Below are 12223 nucleotides of genomic sequence, written 5' to 3' on the forward strand. Positions count from 1 at the left end.
TAATCCGTTAAGCAAGCAAGATGCAAGACAGAGAGAAAGCCATTCAGAATCAGATTCCTATTTTTCACAATGAAACTCATTTGCTCAAGCTCACTCAGTTGAGTACCAAAAATAGGTCAGCAAAAAGGGCTTTCCTTGAGCACTTCCATTATTCACATGATGCGGCACCTTACATAACGCAAATCGTTCACATCATCCTGCTGACTGTGGTGCACATGGATGGTAGCAGGAAAAAATTTCCACCAGGGAGAGTAGTACCAAGTGTTTTAAAGGCAAAGTCAGGCTGAAGGCACCGATTATTTTTTTTTTGATGGGCAAGTCTAGAAAACCTTAGAAATTTTTGGGAGGGTCTGATGAAGGGATTTCAATATGAGTAAAAGGGCAGAGATGACCTTTGAAAATCGGTGTTACTCAATGCATACCTCTTCTCTTTTTTAAACATAGAAATACTGGCTTATCTTGACAGTCGCAGTGACTTTGTTTCAGCACTTGGGGTACCCACCTCACCACCAGCAGCTCCATCCAGTGACCAGCAGTTCTTTGATGCACTCGACCAGGGACTGCCATCTTTTCTCAGTAGTTGTCCTTTGCTGCTAGCAGTTAGCCTCAGTCCTGGCTGTTTCATTTGGAAACACCATTTGTGCCTCTCTTTGCTAATCTGCATGCATGTGAACCCCCTTGGCTGCAACATTGTTATTTGTATTGCTCTGTGCTCCCTGCACATGGGATTAAAGTCTGTCACAGCCTCCAGCTGCACAGTTTTTCATTCACACTGAAGTATTGCTTTTAACACTAATGGTCCCAAACTTAACCCCTATTCTTGGTCACAGTGGGAACCTCCACACATATAATTTAGGAAGTCACCTTTGAGATGGTGGGATGAATACTAGTATACTGTGACTCATTTTGACTACTGATCATATCACATAATAATTGCTGTTTTCAAAAAGACATGATTGAACCCATGTAAACAGAGCTCTGCTTCCCTGGAAACCCATCATTTTGAAAAATAAGCAAATCCTTTTTTATTATTATAGATAATATTTTAAGAAGAAGGTATTTTCTTTCAGGTGATCTGGCATTACACACATTTAGATTTTAATATAATGAAAAGCTACTACATCCTTAGTAACATCAGACTCATGGCTTCTGCAGCCTGTAGTCTCTCTATGCAAAAGGTAGTATCATGATATATAGTAACAGGCAACCGTTTCTCTCAGCAGTGAAGTCTTGCCACTGATGGCTGTATTTCACTGTGAGCAGGAAGACTACGTGAATCTTTAGGACAGGCATTGAACGCTTCCTCCAACAGATACTGCACAAGGAGGGCAGATAGGTTGAAGCACTGATTATCTGAGGATACAGGGAGTTATTCTGTGTGGCAGATGGCAACAGGTCCTGGTAGTGCAATCTTTCCTAATGCAATGACAGGTCAATGGTTCAGCTGCAAATACAATTTCTGGACCATCAACAATACAACCCAGACTTTCCTAGAGAAACAATAACCAGTCTGATCTTTGGCTTAAGAGATCTGATAGTCTCTTAATGTGTCTTGTGCTTTCATGAAATGCTCTGAGGGTTGCAGCACTATGAAGAACAAGACCCAGCAGAAGCAATAATGAAAGCAGTGACAGAGACATATAGGTTTACAAAACTGGGAAATTTGTTTTTCTTGTTTTGTAGATCTAGCTGCTAAATCCAGGAATCCTGGTCAGGTGTGATTTAACACCTATTTTTTCTCTCCCCAGATTAGCACTGAATGATGCAGTATAAATATTCAATCACCCTTCTTTTACACTGTCTCCTCTTGACTATGACTTTTAGATTTGCATTCACCATACACCCTTGGTTCAGTGAGCTATCCTTCAGCAAGTCAGGCTCCCTGTTTGAGAGGTTTCCACCACAGGCTATGTTGCAATGTTTTCCTCTGCCCATAAACATCCTTCTCTTGAGCCCAAAAGTACTGAGCTGCAGCTATGGTAGCATTGCTCCAAAAACCTCTGTCTTAGTATGTCTCCTCTGTTCACCTCTCAAGTGCACATCACTTCTGTGGAGGGAGTTCTCCAGGGGAGATCAGCGTCAGTGCAGCTCCAGCTCTCAGGGCTCTGTAGCAGAAGTACTGCAGCGGTATGGCCCCTTTGTGTACTGCCCTGGCTGTATATATAATGCACAATATTCAAAAGTAGAAGAGAGGTTTCTGCAAGATTTTCTTAGGGAAAGGATAACCAGGCTTTACACAAAGCTTAGCTGGACTACTAGCATTTTGTGACTGATAAGACACGCAACACTGAGTACTTATTTGGACTGGTTTTGTAGTTGTATGGCATCAGCTTTCCAGTGGCAGTATAGTAATATCAGTCATATCTTCTAGAGACCCTGATTTTTTTCTTTTTTTGTTCAGTTTTGTATAGGTGCAAATATTATTACTTCTATAATAGAAAGCATCCAGAAATGAAGGCTCTCTCCTACTGCTTGACATTGCAGCTCTGAAAATGAACAATCTATTGCATTGTAAACCCTCTATCCTAATTTTTGCTGTGTAACGTGAATTGTGGGTTTTGCTTTGATTTTGAAAGCTACTAATTCCCTTTACAGTGTACAAAATCCACTGAAATCATCTGCATCTTATAATCACATAACTTTACAGAGCTTGATCAAAGTCAGAGGCCCATTACAGCTCAAAAGCTGCTCAGGCGATGTTTTTGTTCTGGGAAATCAGGTCCTGAACGATTTAAATCCTAGCCCCATTTTATTTAAATGAATACATTTTATATCTCAGCCACCAGTACCAAGCAGTGAACTGCACACTAAGCTCGTTTCTCTCTCCATCACTGATTTTATTACCTCCACAACTCAGCTATAATCTGGATCTATCAGCTGCTATCATACTGCTTCTGATCTGCTACACATTACACTGTGTAAAAGATTTCAGCCCCATGGCTCTTCTCCAAGCAAATAAAAAGAAACCAGTGAAATACTTTTTTTCATTCATAGCTATTCATACCCCACTAAGCGGGTCTCAGGACATCACTAGGAGGAACACTGCAGGTTGACAGTTCAGGAATAAATACCATACCAATAAAAATGCATTTCCTTATATATACCAAATTTTGTTGGAATATGCTTATCTGAAAGATGACACAATGTGGGATTTACTGCGATAAGGCATGTCTTATGCTCCTGTCCCCCTCATTTACCCTATATTTACATAAGACCAGGCTACCAAATATACATGCTCTTTCCTTGGAGGGTTTGGAATGGGAGTGGCACAAGTCAGCCTTGGGAAAAAGCAAGCATAAGGATGGGCCACAAGAATGTACAATATAAAACTGCTGTTCATGCTGGGGACAGTACTATGTATTTTGTGGGAACATTTAGCAAAGAAAATACAAGAGAGTGCTGGTGATGCCATCAAAATAATCAGTTTTGCTGATTTATGACATCACTGCACATACTAAAACTCTCTCTTGCGTTCTCTTTCTCACTACAGTTTTACCCTCAAACTTGAATTGCCGATCTGATTCACTGTCCCGTAAGCTGATGACTCTTTGCTCCGCAAGCCATTCATGCGCCGCACGGACTTGACGTTTTCATTCCCAACAGTTATAGCCTGTGCCTGTCCCCAGAGTGTCAGCACAGACAGCAGCAGCAAGAATGAGAATAGCACAGCAGTAACATGACAACACACATACACAACACGCAAAGAGAAGAACGGCTCAGTTAGAGAAGACCATCATGCAAAACAATGTGAATCACTTTCAGGGCAAATAAACTGAGAAAATTGTGAGAGAGAAAATCAAGTAAAGAGATGCAGAAAACACCTCCTAAAGAGATGGCCTTAGTAACATTATTCTCTGTTTTGAAATTCATGCAACCAGATTCACGTGAAAAGTAAAAGCAAGCCTGTGCAAACAGACAGGTGTGTCTTACTCCAGCAGAATATTTCCTTGTATTTAATTGGGGCATTACCCATTTTGCAAAGACTCCATGCATTGACTAGTTTAGGATAAACACAGGTCTTCTGGTGATTCTGTTTTAAATAACTTTCTTTTAATAGTCACCAGAATAATAATTCCCACAGCAGATGAATAACCACTTCCATGGACCAAAACCTCACAATTTTTGAGTGATGCCACTGGATACTGTTACTTACCAATGGTGGCTTCTTGCCTACTTGTTCATCTCTAAAGAAGATGTTGTATCCCAAACTGAAATTACAGACCCTATATAGCAGCTTCTGCTGCTGCCATGTTGGGTTTGGAAATAAAGGCTTCCAGCAGGGCATCTGGCATGTAGATGGGCAAGCATTTCTGCTCCCTCCTGTAATTTAATCTTAACGGGAATCTCAATTCACCTGACAACAATATTAAAGCAGAGAACAGCACTGGGTTGCTTCCCAGAGCATCCATCAAATAATATGTTAACTACAGAACATTTATTAGACAGATCTGTCAAAACACAAATGCCCTGTGCCATTGTTGTCATCCCCCTTGTAAAGGAAACCATTATTGGTGGCTTGAAGCACCCATGCAGCTCAAGGAAATATTTACTTCACCTAGAAAATGCATATGTACAGCCTAAACCTAAATGTTTCTACTGATACTGAAAACCAGTGACACAGACATAGGAAAGATGAAGCCTTTACACTTGTGGAAATGATCATAACTGGATTACAATTTAATGTCTATTCTTGTCTTTCCATTTAACAAAGAAAAAAATGAGTAAAGATGGACAGACTTCCTAAAAATATTTCTAGACTAACATCTAGGTTAAAAACAAGCCTTTCTTCTACATTATAGTCACTGGTAAAAAGTGATGTGATAATGATACTCACAAATAGGCCCTCTGTTAAAAATGTGAAGTTTGTACCAGTAACTAACTGTGAAATAGTAGCATCTAGAGAGGACATTCTCCTGATCTTTCTCTTTTGTACAGTGGCCATGTTTTCTGGTTTCAGATGGGAAAGACACCAGTTGCTGGTTATTTAAAAGTGAGCACAGAATTGTGGATCACTCTGCAATAGGATACCCTAAGGAATGTCACATTTTATCATGACTAGATAGGGTAGCACTCGAAAAGATGAGTGTCAGCCATGTGCTGATGTCAGCAGATCTGGATGATGCCAAGGAAATATTACGGGTCCCCTGTCTATGTCATTGCTTGCAATGGTTCCTTATCCACTGGTGGGTGTCACATAGAGCACAATGTTTGTAAAGGTACAGCTGCCCCAGCAATTGTAAGAAGAGAATGAAATCCTTGGAATCAGTGTCAAATATATTTTAATTTATGAATAACTTCATAAATAGCAAATAAACCCAGTGGCCAGTCATCAGCTTTTTATCAAGGAGTAAATCATTCAAAAGGAAACTTTAGAATGAGACTTTCCTGCACGGACAAGAACAACTGAGGTGAGAAATCAACTGCACGTCAGCATGCTGTCAGGGCAGACTCAGTCACCCCAAGTAAAGAGCAGCTGTACCTTGTTTTGTCTTCTCTGCCTTCTTCGAAGCCTCAGAAACTCCTTGTGCTGCCTTGAAACAAAGTTGACTGCTGCATACTCCAGTAATGCAGCAAAGACAAAGAGAAGGCACACCGCCATCCAGATGTCGATAGCTTTCACATAGGAGACCTAGAAAGAAATAGGACACAGTATGTTATATTTCAACCTTCTTCATAAGCTGAAGATTTTGATGTGAAGAAATAAACGTATTTCTGCACATCATGAGTTCCAGTTGTTCAGTGAGGTGGGGTTTTCTTTGTTTTGTGTTTTGGTGCATGTTCACAAAGAATACAAAAAATATGACCTGCTGACTTTAGGAAAAGAATCAGGATTAGTCTAACAAAATACAAGTGCTCTTATAGTCACAATCATAGATTACCAGAAAGAATTCAAATACAAGGCATGATACAACACCTATTGAAAAAAACTCCAGAAAGTTTATGGTTATATAGTTATCGCCTTTTTTATCTTTTACAAACCAATTATGATATTGATTAATTAGCTATGTTTGATACCCATAACCTCAAAGTAAAGTCAGGGTACTGTATCCTATGGGTTCATATAACTTTGCTAATTAAATATTCAATCCTAGTTGCTTGACTTTTACCCTGCAATTTTATAAGAAAAATAAATCTTCATAGATGTTGTCTACTACAAATACACAAATACCAGATGCCTCTGTTCTAATAAAAGCCTATTCGCATTCAAATTGACTTGTCAGATATATTACAGCACTGCAATGTCACAAGATTTTTATCATATTACCCACACTGAGCCAGACAGTAGCCAATTAATGAGCACACACTATGCATATCAAAAGTACATTGTCCTCCATACTGTATTTGGTTGCTGCCTTCTTTTGTAGTCTTGCAGTTTTTAAGCAGAGATCTTCTGATTAGGCAACGGCAGGTTGTCTCTTTTGTTTATCAGATATTTCATACAGGGTGAAATTAAAAACATCTGACTTTTAATGTCTACAGCATACATGTGAGGTAGTTGTCTAAACTACTTTGATATAAATAAATCAAGGAATGAAGATAACCCCTGAAGAATAAGCATTTCTAGGATGCATCTGAGCTGTTTTAGATGTCTTCTCTAGGATGAGATGAATAACATCCAAATAGTGCTTCTTCATTTCTTTAAAGAGGAGCTTAAAACCACTGTCTAAACATAGACACACACGGCTTTACTCAGTTGTCTAAATAAAAGCATCACATACTGCCACATTAGGTACCTAGCCTCCAATTGCTAATTCAGCAAAGCACAAATGTCCAGTACCATACAAACCAGTCCTCTGGAGATGTCTCAGATACCCAAGGTCACCCACTTCAAATGGCAGCACCATACAACTGAATCAAGATAAGCAAAATGAATTGTACCTAAACCCTGAAAAATTATAATCAAAGGCATTTAACATCTAAATGTTAATACAACTGCAGGCTAAATATTTCAATGCAGTCAAAACATGCAGTGGTCTGAAAAGAAAGAAGAAAAGTATGTGTTGAGCATCTAACACTCTAATGTTTACAAGACCAAATCTCCTTGGAAAACTCCACCTCTAGTTTTTGCACACACTATTGAAAATGACATTGCCCTTATGATAGAGGCCACCATTTCATGGTGAAGGGAAGCACACATATTTCAGTAGGTTTTTCTCCCATTTGCCATGTGCTTGAATAGCATGCTTTTTTGAAGTCTGTAGAACATTTTTTGTTACCATCAAACAGAATATACTGCACTATGTGCTGCAGTAAGCAATACAAGCAGAAGAACTGGCATTTAAAGCGTGGTGGAAAGGATACAGAGCTCCATTCCTGCAGATCCTGAACACTGACCCAGACATTTTAGAGGAGAAAAGTACTGTTATTCAGCCTGCATCACGGGAACATACATTTCAGTAGCTGAGGCAAAAGTGCAGCTCCGCAGTGCAATGCCCAAGTACAACATGCATAGGCTGAGATGGAAGAGGGAGATTTAGCACGCCATGGTGACACTGTGAATCTGTGCCTTTCAGTTAGATACACAGCAGGTATGCATTTCTCTCTTCCACACATAAACAAATTTTACAAGTTACATCTTTACTGAGCAGCTGTGAAACCCAGCGAAAACTCTGCCACGTCCCAGACGCTCTGTGCCACAGGCTGAGGCACAGTAGGAATCAAGTCAGTGTAATTTGTGTAAAATGCGGCTGGGTTTAGATTGTTTGTTACCTTGCTTGAAGGGGCAGCTTGTTTTCCTTTACAAATGCCCTTAGGAGACGTATTAGACATGCATAAACAGCTGGACTGTGCTGCCGGAGACAGCACAATGCAGGGAGCTGAAGCCACAAGAATCAACATTTCTGACTGTGCAAATCCTGTCCTAGTGGGCTTAAAGCAAGGAGGGTAAAATAATAAAGGAAGCCCTGAGTTTGCCTTCCTGCCACTTACACAGTGCTGCCATAACTGACATCCACACAATTGCTGAGCCAGCTAGATTATTTTAACTCCAGCCTGCTGGGCTGGAGTCAGAGGATCACTATAAGCTTGACAGGTATGTATCTTGTTTTATTGTTTAGCTATTGCCATATCATGGCACAGCTTTAAATGAGAAAACAGAAAGCTATTGCTTCCAACAACACATTAAAAATAAATAAATGGAAAAGTCCTGCATTGAGTGAAAGTTGACCACTTTGCTTTCAAATCACTTTATGTAATTTTGTCTATGTATCCCCAGTGTGTACAGAACTATGCTGCTAAAAACCTAAAAACCCATGCAATTTTCTGAAGCCAGACTTTTTTCTTGCCACCTTTATCTATGCATGGAGGATGACATAGATCTATTACACCAAGTCTAGGAGGGCCTCACCTGGTACACGTTTCCAAAGTCCTAAAGTGAGTGACCAGATTTTAGACTGGCACTTTGTTATCTAAAGTATGCACAGTGCAAAGTTTCAGTGGATTTTAGGGTCTCTGTCTGCTTTGGCTGACTAACCTGTGTCTTCCTTTGACTAGGAAATGGTCATATCTACTAGATCACAGACCGATCTGAAGTGGACCTCTCCCAACCACCCCTGCTGAAGCTGTCCCATCTTCTATGAAAACACTTAAAAATACATTGGCTTGGGGACTGAGGACAGTCTCCTCTTCCCAGAGTGAATCCTAAGCAGTGCAAAATGAAGTCATTCTCTGTCTGTTTGTCCCAAACTCATGCAGGAATTGGGAAGGCCCTATCAGAGAGTATTTCATGGTGCTTGAACAATTTCCTCAGTGAGACGAGCACAGAGAGGATGTAAATTTGATCTACACATTCCAGGTGAGTGCTATAACCATTTGCCTACCAGATGCTGTAGCTTCTCTCTGCAGTGTCTCACATGTAAATGAAATGCCTTTTTCTAGGAGCTCCTCAGCTATTTAAGAACAATTTAATAATTAAAATATAAAATAATAATAACAACAACAACAATTGTAATGAAAACGGGGGAGAGACAGACACAGAGAGAGAGAGAATAATAAAATCAAAAGGGAAAACCCAAACAAGTGATGCACAATACAATTGCTCTCAACCTGCTGACTGATGCCCAGCCAGTCCCCGAGCGGCTATGGGCAGGCCCCAGCCAACTCCCCCCAGTTTATATACTGAGCATGATGTTCTGTGGTATGGAATACCCCTCTGGCTAGTTCAGGTCAGCTGTCCCAGCTGTGTCCCCTCCCAATTTCTTGTGCCCTTCCAGCCCTCTCGCTGGTAATGGAAATGGAAAATTCCTTGACTTAGCATAAACATTAGTTAGTAACAACTAAAACCATCAATGTGTTAACAACATTATTCTCCTCCTAAATCCAAAAGACAGCATTGTACCAGCTACTGAGAAGAAAATTAACTCTATCCTAGCCAAAACCAGGACACCTCCACAGAAAACTCTCCACTTGGCAGCCTCTAGTGTGCATCTCATTCCCAGGTTTTTATTTCTTCTTTGCACTGTAACAAGGAACGTTTCACATCTTATTTTCAGTTAAAAATATTGCTGAATGACAGGCTTGTAGGAGCTGGAGTCTGCAAAACTGAGTACTTCATGATATCATAGGCACATCCATTCCTTTGTGAGGTTCTTCCACCAACCTCAAAAACAGTGTTGCCAGCAATTTTTTCCCCAGATCATAGTATAGCATGAAAACTCGTATGTTTGCTCAACTAAAAAGGCTTACATCACCTGCTTTGGTAAGGACTCATCACACAGTACTGTATCTCCAGCTTCCTTAGCTACCATGTCCATGCTCCATACACGCTACTGGGTACATGCAGGACAGTATATACCTCTTTTTTTTTTTGATGTTTCATCTCAGTCATAGAATCATAGAATGGTTTGGGTTGGAAGCGACCTTACAGATCATCTAGTTCCATGGACAGGGACACTTTCCACTAAACCAGGTTGCTCAAAGCCCCATCCAGCCTGGCCTTGAACACATCCAGGGAGAAGGCATTCACAACTTCTCTGGGCAACCCGTTCCAGTGCTTCACCACTCTCATAGTGAATAATTTCTTCCCAATATCTAAAATAAATCTACTTTCTTTCAGTTTAAAATCGTTACTCCTTCTGTCCCCATCTTTCTTATAAACCCCCTTTAAGTACTGAAAATACTCACTTAACTTAAAACATGTTATGTTCATTTGTTTGTTTGTTTGTTTTTTAATTAATGTTAAGAAATAAGCACTTCTAGGACAAAATGCATGTAAGTGGAAGGTAGATATCTATATTATTGTCAAACAAAATGCACCCTAAAAATGCCAGTCTCTCATTTTTGACCAAGACTGGAGTTTTGCATGCCTATTTCAGGTATATGTGTCTGCTTGATATATGCCATCTTTGGTTAGACGAAGTCTGTGAATCATCTCAGTTCCATAGTATCTTGATGTAATCCTAAGCAGAACAGAGCAAAATAACAAAAGTTCCCCCACATGAGCCTATGTAATAGAGATTGTTACCTCAGCATTTGCCACTTTTCCCATAATTTTGCTTGCAGGACAAAATGCAAGTTCTGCAATAACACTACATATTTGGAGTAGACATTATCAAGCTACCAAGTATAAAATGAAAAATTAGTGGTGATTGTTTTTTTCAAGGGTAGACCTTGCAAACTTTCCTTTGAAAATCCTGTAGCCCCAACAGCACACTGGCTCCATTTACTCTGCAGTACTTTTAGAAGTGGATATTTGGAGACTCTGCCTCGTTCAGCGTTAACATGTTCAGAAAGCACAATAAAATTTTCTTGTCCTTTTCTTCCTTTAAATAGCTGCTCCATTTTTTATTGCATGTTGCAAAGCTTCCTCTCTAATGTTGGCTGGGGGGGGGAGGGGATTTAATGGCTTCCACCAATAAAACCATAAATTATCTCAATTATTCAGATGCTCTGTATATGTTTTAGTGCCAGCTAATGAGGGAACATTTTCACAGTGAGAGCTGTCTGCACCAAGAGCCAAGTATGATAAGGTTAAGCATAGTAAATGTGACAAAGCAACTCCTTTCTCTTAATAACTTTCCTCCTTTGTTATTTGGCCATGCCCGCTACATAAATGAAAGACCACTTTATGCTCTATACAGCACTGCTCTAGCATCAATGACCCCAGTGAAGTTCCTGGAAATTAAAGTCCAAAGAGGATTACACTGTTCATGAAGGTCCTGCGAAGATTAAACCTTTCGTTTTCCCAGCTCTTTACTTTAGCACTGTGACTCTCTCACAGCTTCTGGGTACCTTTCAGCGTATCACCATGTGTCACCACCAGAATGAAATATGCTTTTGTGGAGAGAAGCTGGGGGAAAACATGATCATGGGTCCTGCAGCTGAGCAGCTGTCATTTGTTGACATTTGTGAATCAACCCAAATGTGTGCTCTATTTCTGCTACAGTGCCAACCTCCTGAGACTCCAGACAACTGCTTTAACTCTGATTCTGTCGAACAGGTGTAAAATAGAAATAAAGATACATCCATTCTCTCCTGGAGTTCTGCATTGTGAAAATAGCTTCAACATGCAGGGCAAGGTATTCAGCCTGTGTTAAAAAATTATATTAACTTAATTTAGTTGATAGGATCTCAGGAAAAAATATCTTTTACTTGTGATATGAAGCCCCAAAGCTCTCCTTTTGCACAATACCACATTCTAGGCAAGAATTTTTAAATAAGAAAGTTTTAAACTGCTGGGAAATGTTATGATTTGTAATTAATTTCTCCTATGCATTAAAAGAATCTCTTCAGGAAAAAAGTTTCAGAGAATTTTTCAGATGGGAAATATGGAAATAGAATAAAGTAATATTTTAAATCAAAACTGAAACAAAAGTTATATAAAACTACCTTCAAGTACAAGGTTGATGTTGCATTAAATTTCACTTTATCCTTTTAAATCAAAACACTTACATGAAATTCTGTTATCATAAAAGATACTGGATTTTTCTTTTCAAATCTTGAATTCATAAAGAAATTGATATCTCTTTCCTGCATATCACCTTTACATAGCTGAAGCTGAAAACATCGGTCCTGGCTTCATCATAATTTCCAGGTAGATAAATTTCTGAATTAAGAACATGCTGTCAGAAGCTATCACAATGCAAGTATTTTCTTTTTCTTTCACTCTTACTCTGGATCTTTTTTTTCACCCAAGTGTTTCACACCCATGAAATATCATCATTCTAAACCCAATTCATATCAGAAAATGCAAATTACTTTCCCAGTCTTAAAACCTCCACCATTT

General features: G+C 39.5%; 1 protein-coding gene across 8 annotated transcripts in view; it reads right to left on the reverse strand.

Annotated features, from left to right (window-relative positions):
* GLRA2 (glycine receptor alpha 2) overlaps positions 1–12223 on the reverse strand; it is a 142137-nt gene that overhangs the window by 35220 nt on the left and 94694 nt on the right. For 5 of the 8 annotated variants that reach the window (XM_080375704.1, XM_080375705.1, XM_080375703.1 and 2 more), the window contains exons 8-9: positions 5480–5629; positions 3497–3616 (exon numbers count right to left, since the gene is read on the reverse strand). In XM_080375704.1, the coding sequence (XP_080231830.1) occupies positions 3497–3616; positions 5480–5629 (270 nt within the window). Of the gene's footprint in view, positions 1–3496; positions 3617–4153; positions 5630–12223 lie in introns of those variants that run through there. The other 3 variants (XM_080375701.1, XM_080375702.1, XR_013926081.1) reach the window with 2 other exon arrangements.

This window comes from Falco punctatus (assembly GCF_963210335.1).
Source record: "Falco punctatus genome assembly, chromosome: 2".
NCBI classification, from domain to species: Eukaryota; Metazoa; Chordata; class Aves; order Falconiformes; family Falconidae; genus Falco; species Falco punctatus.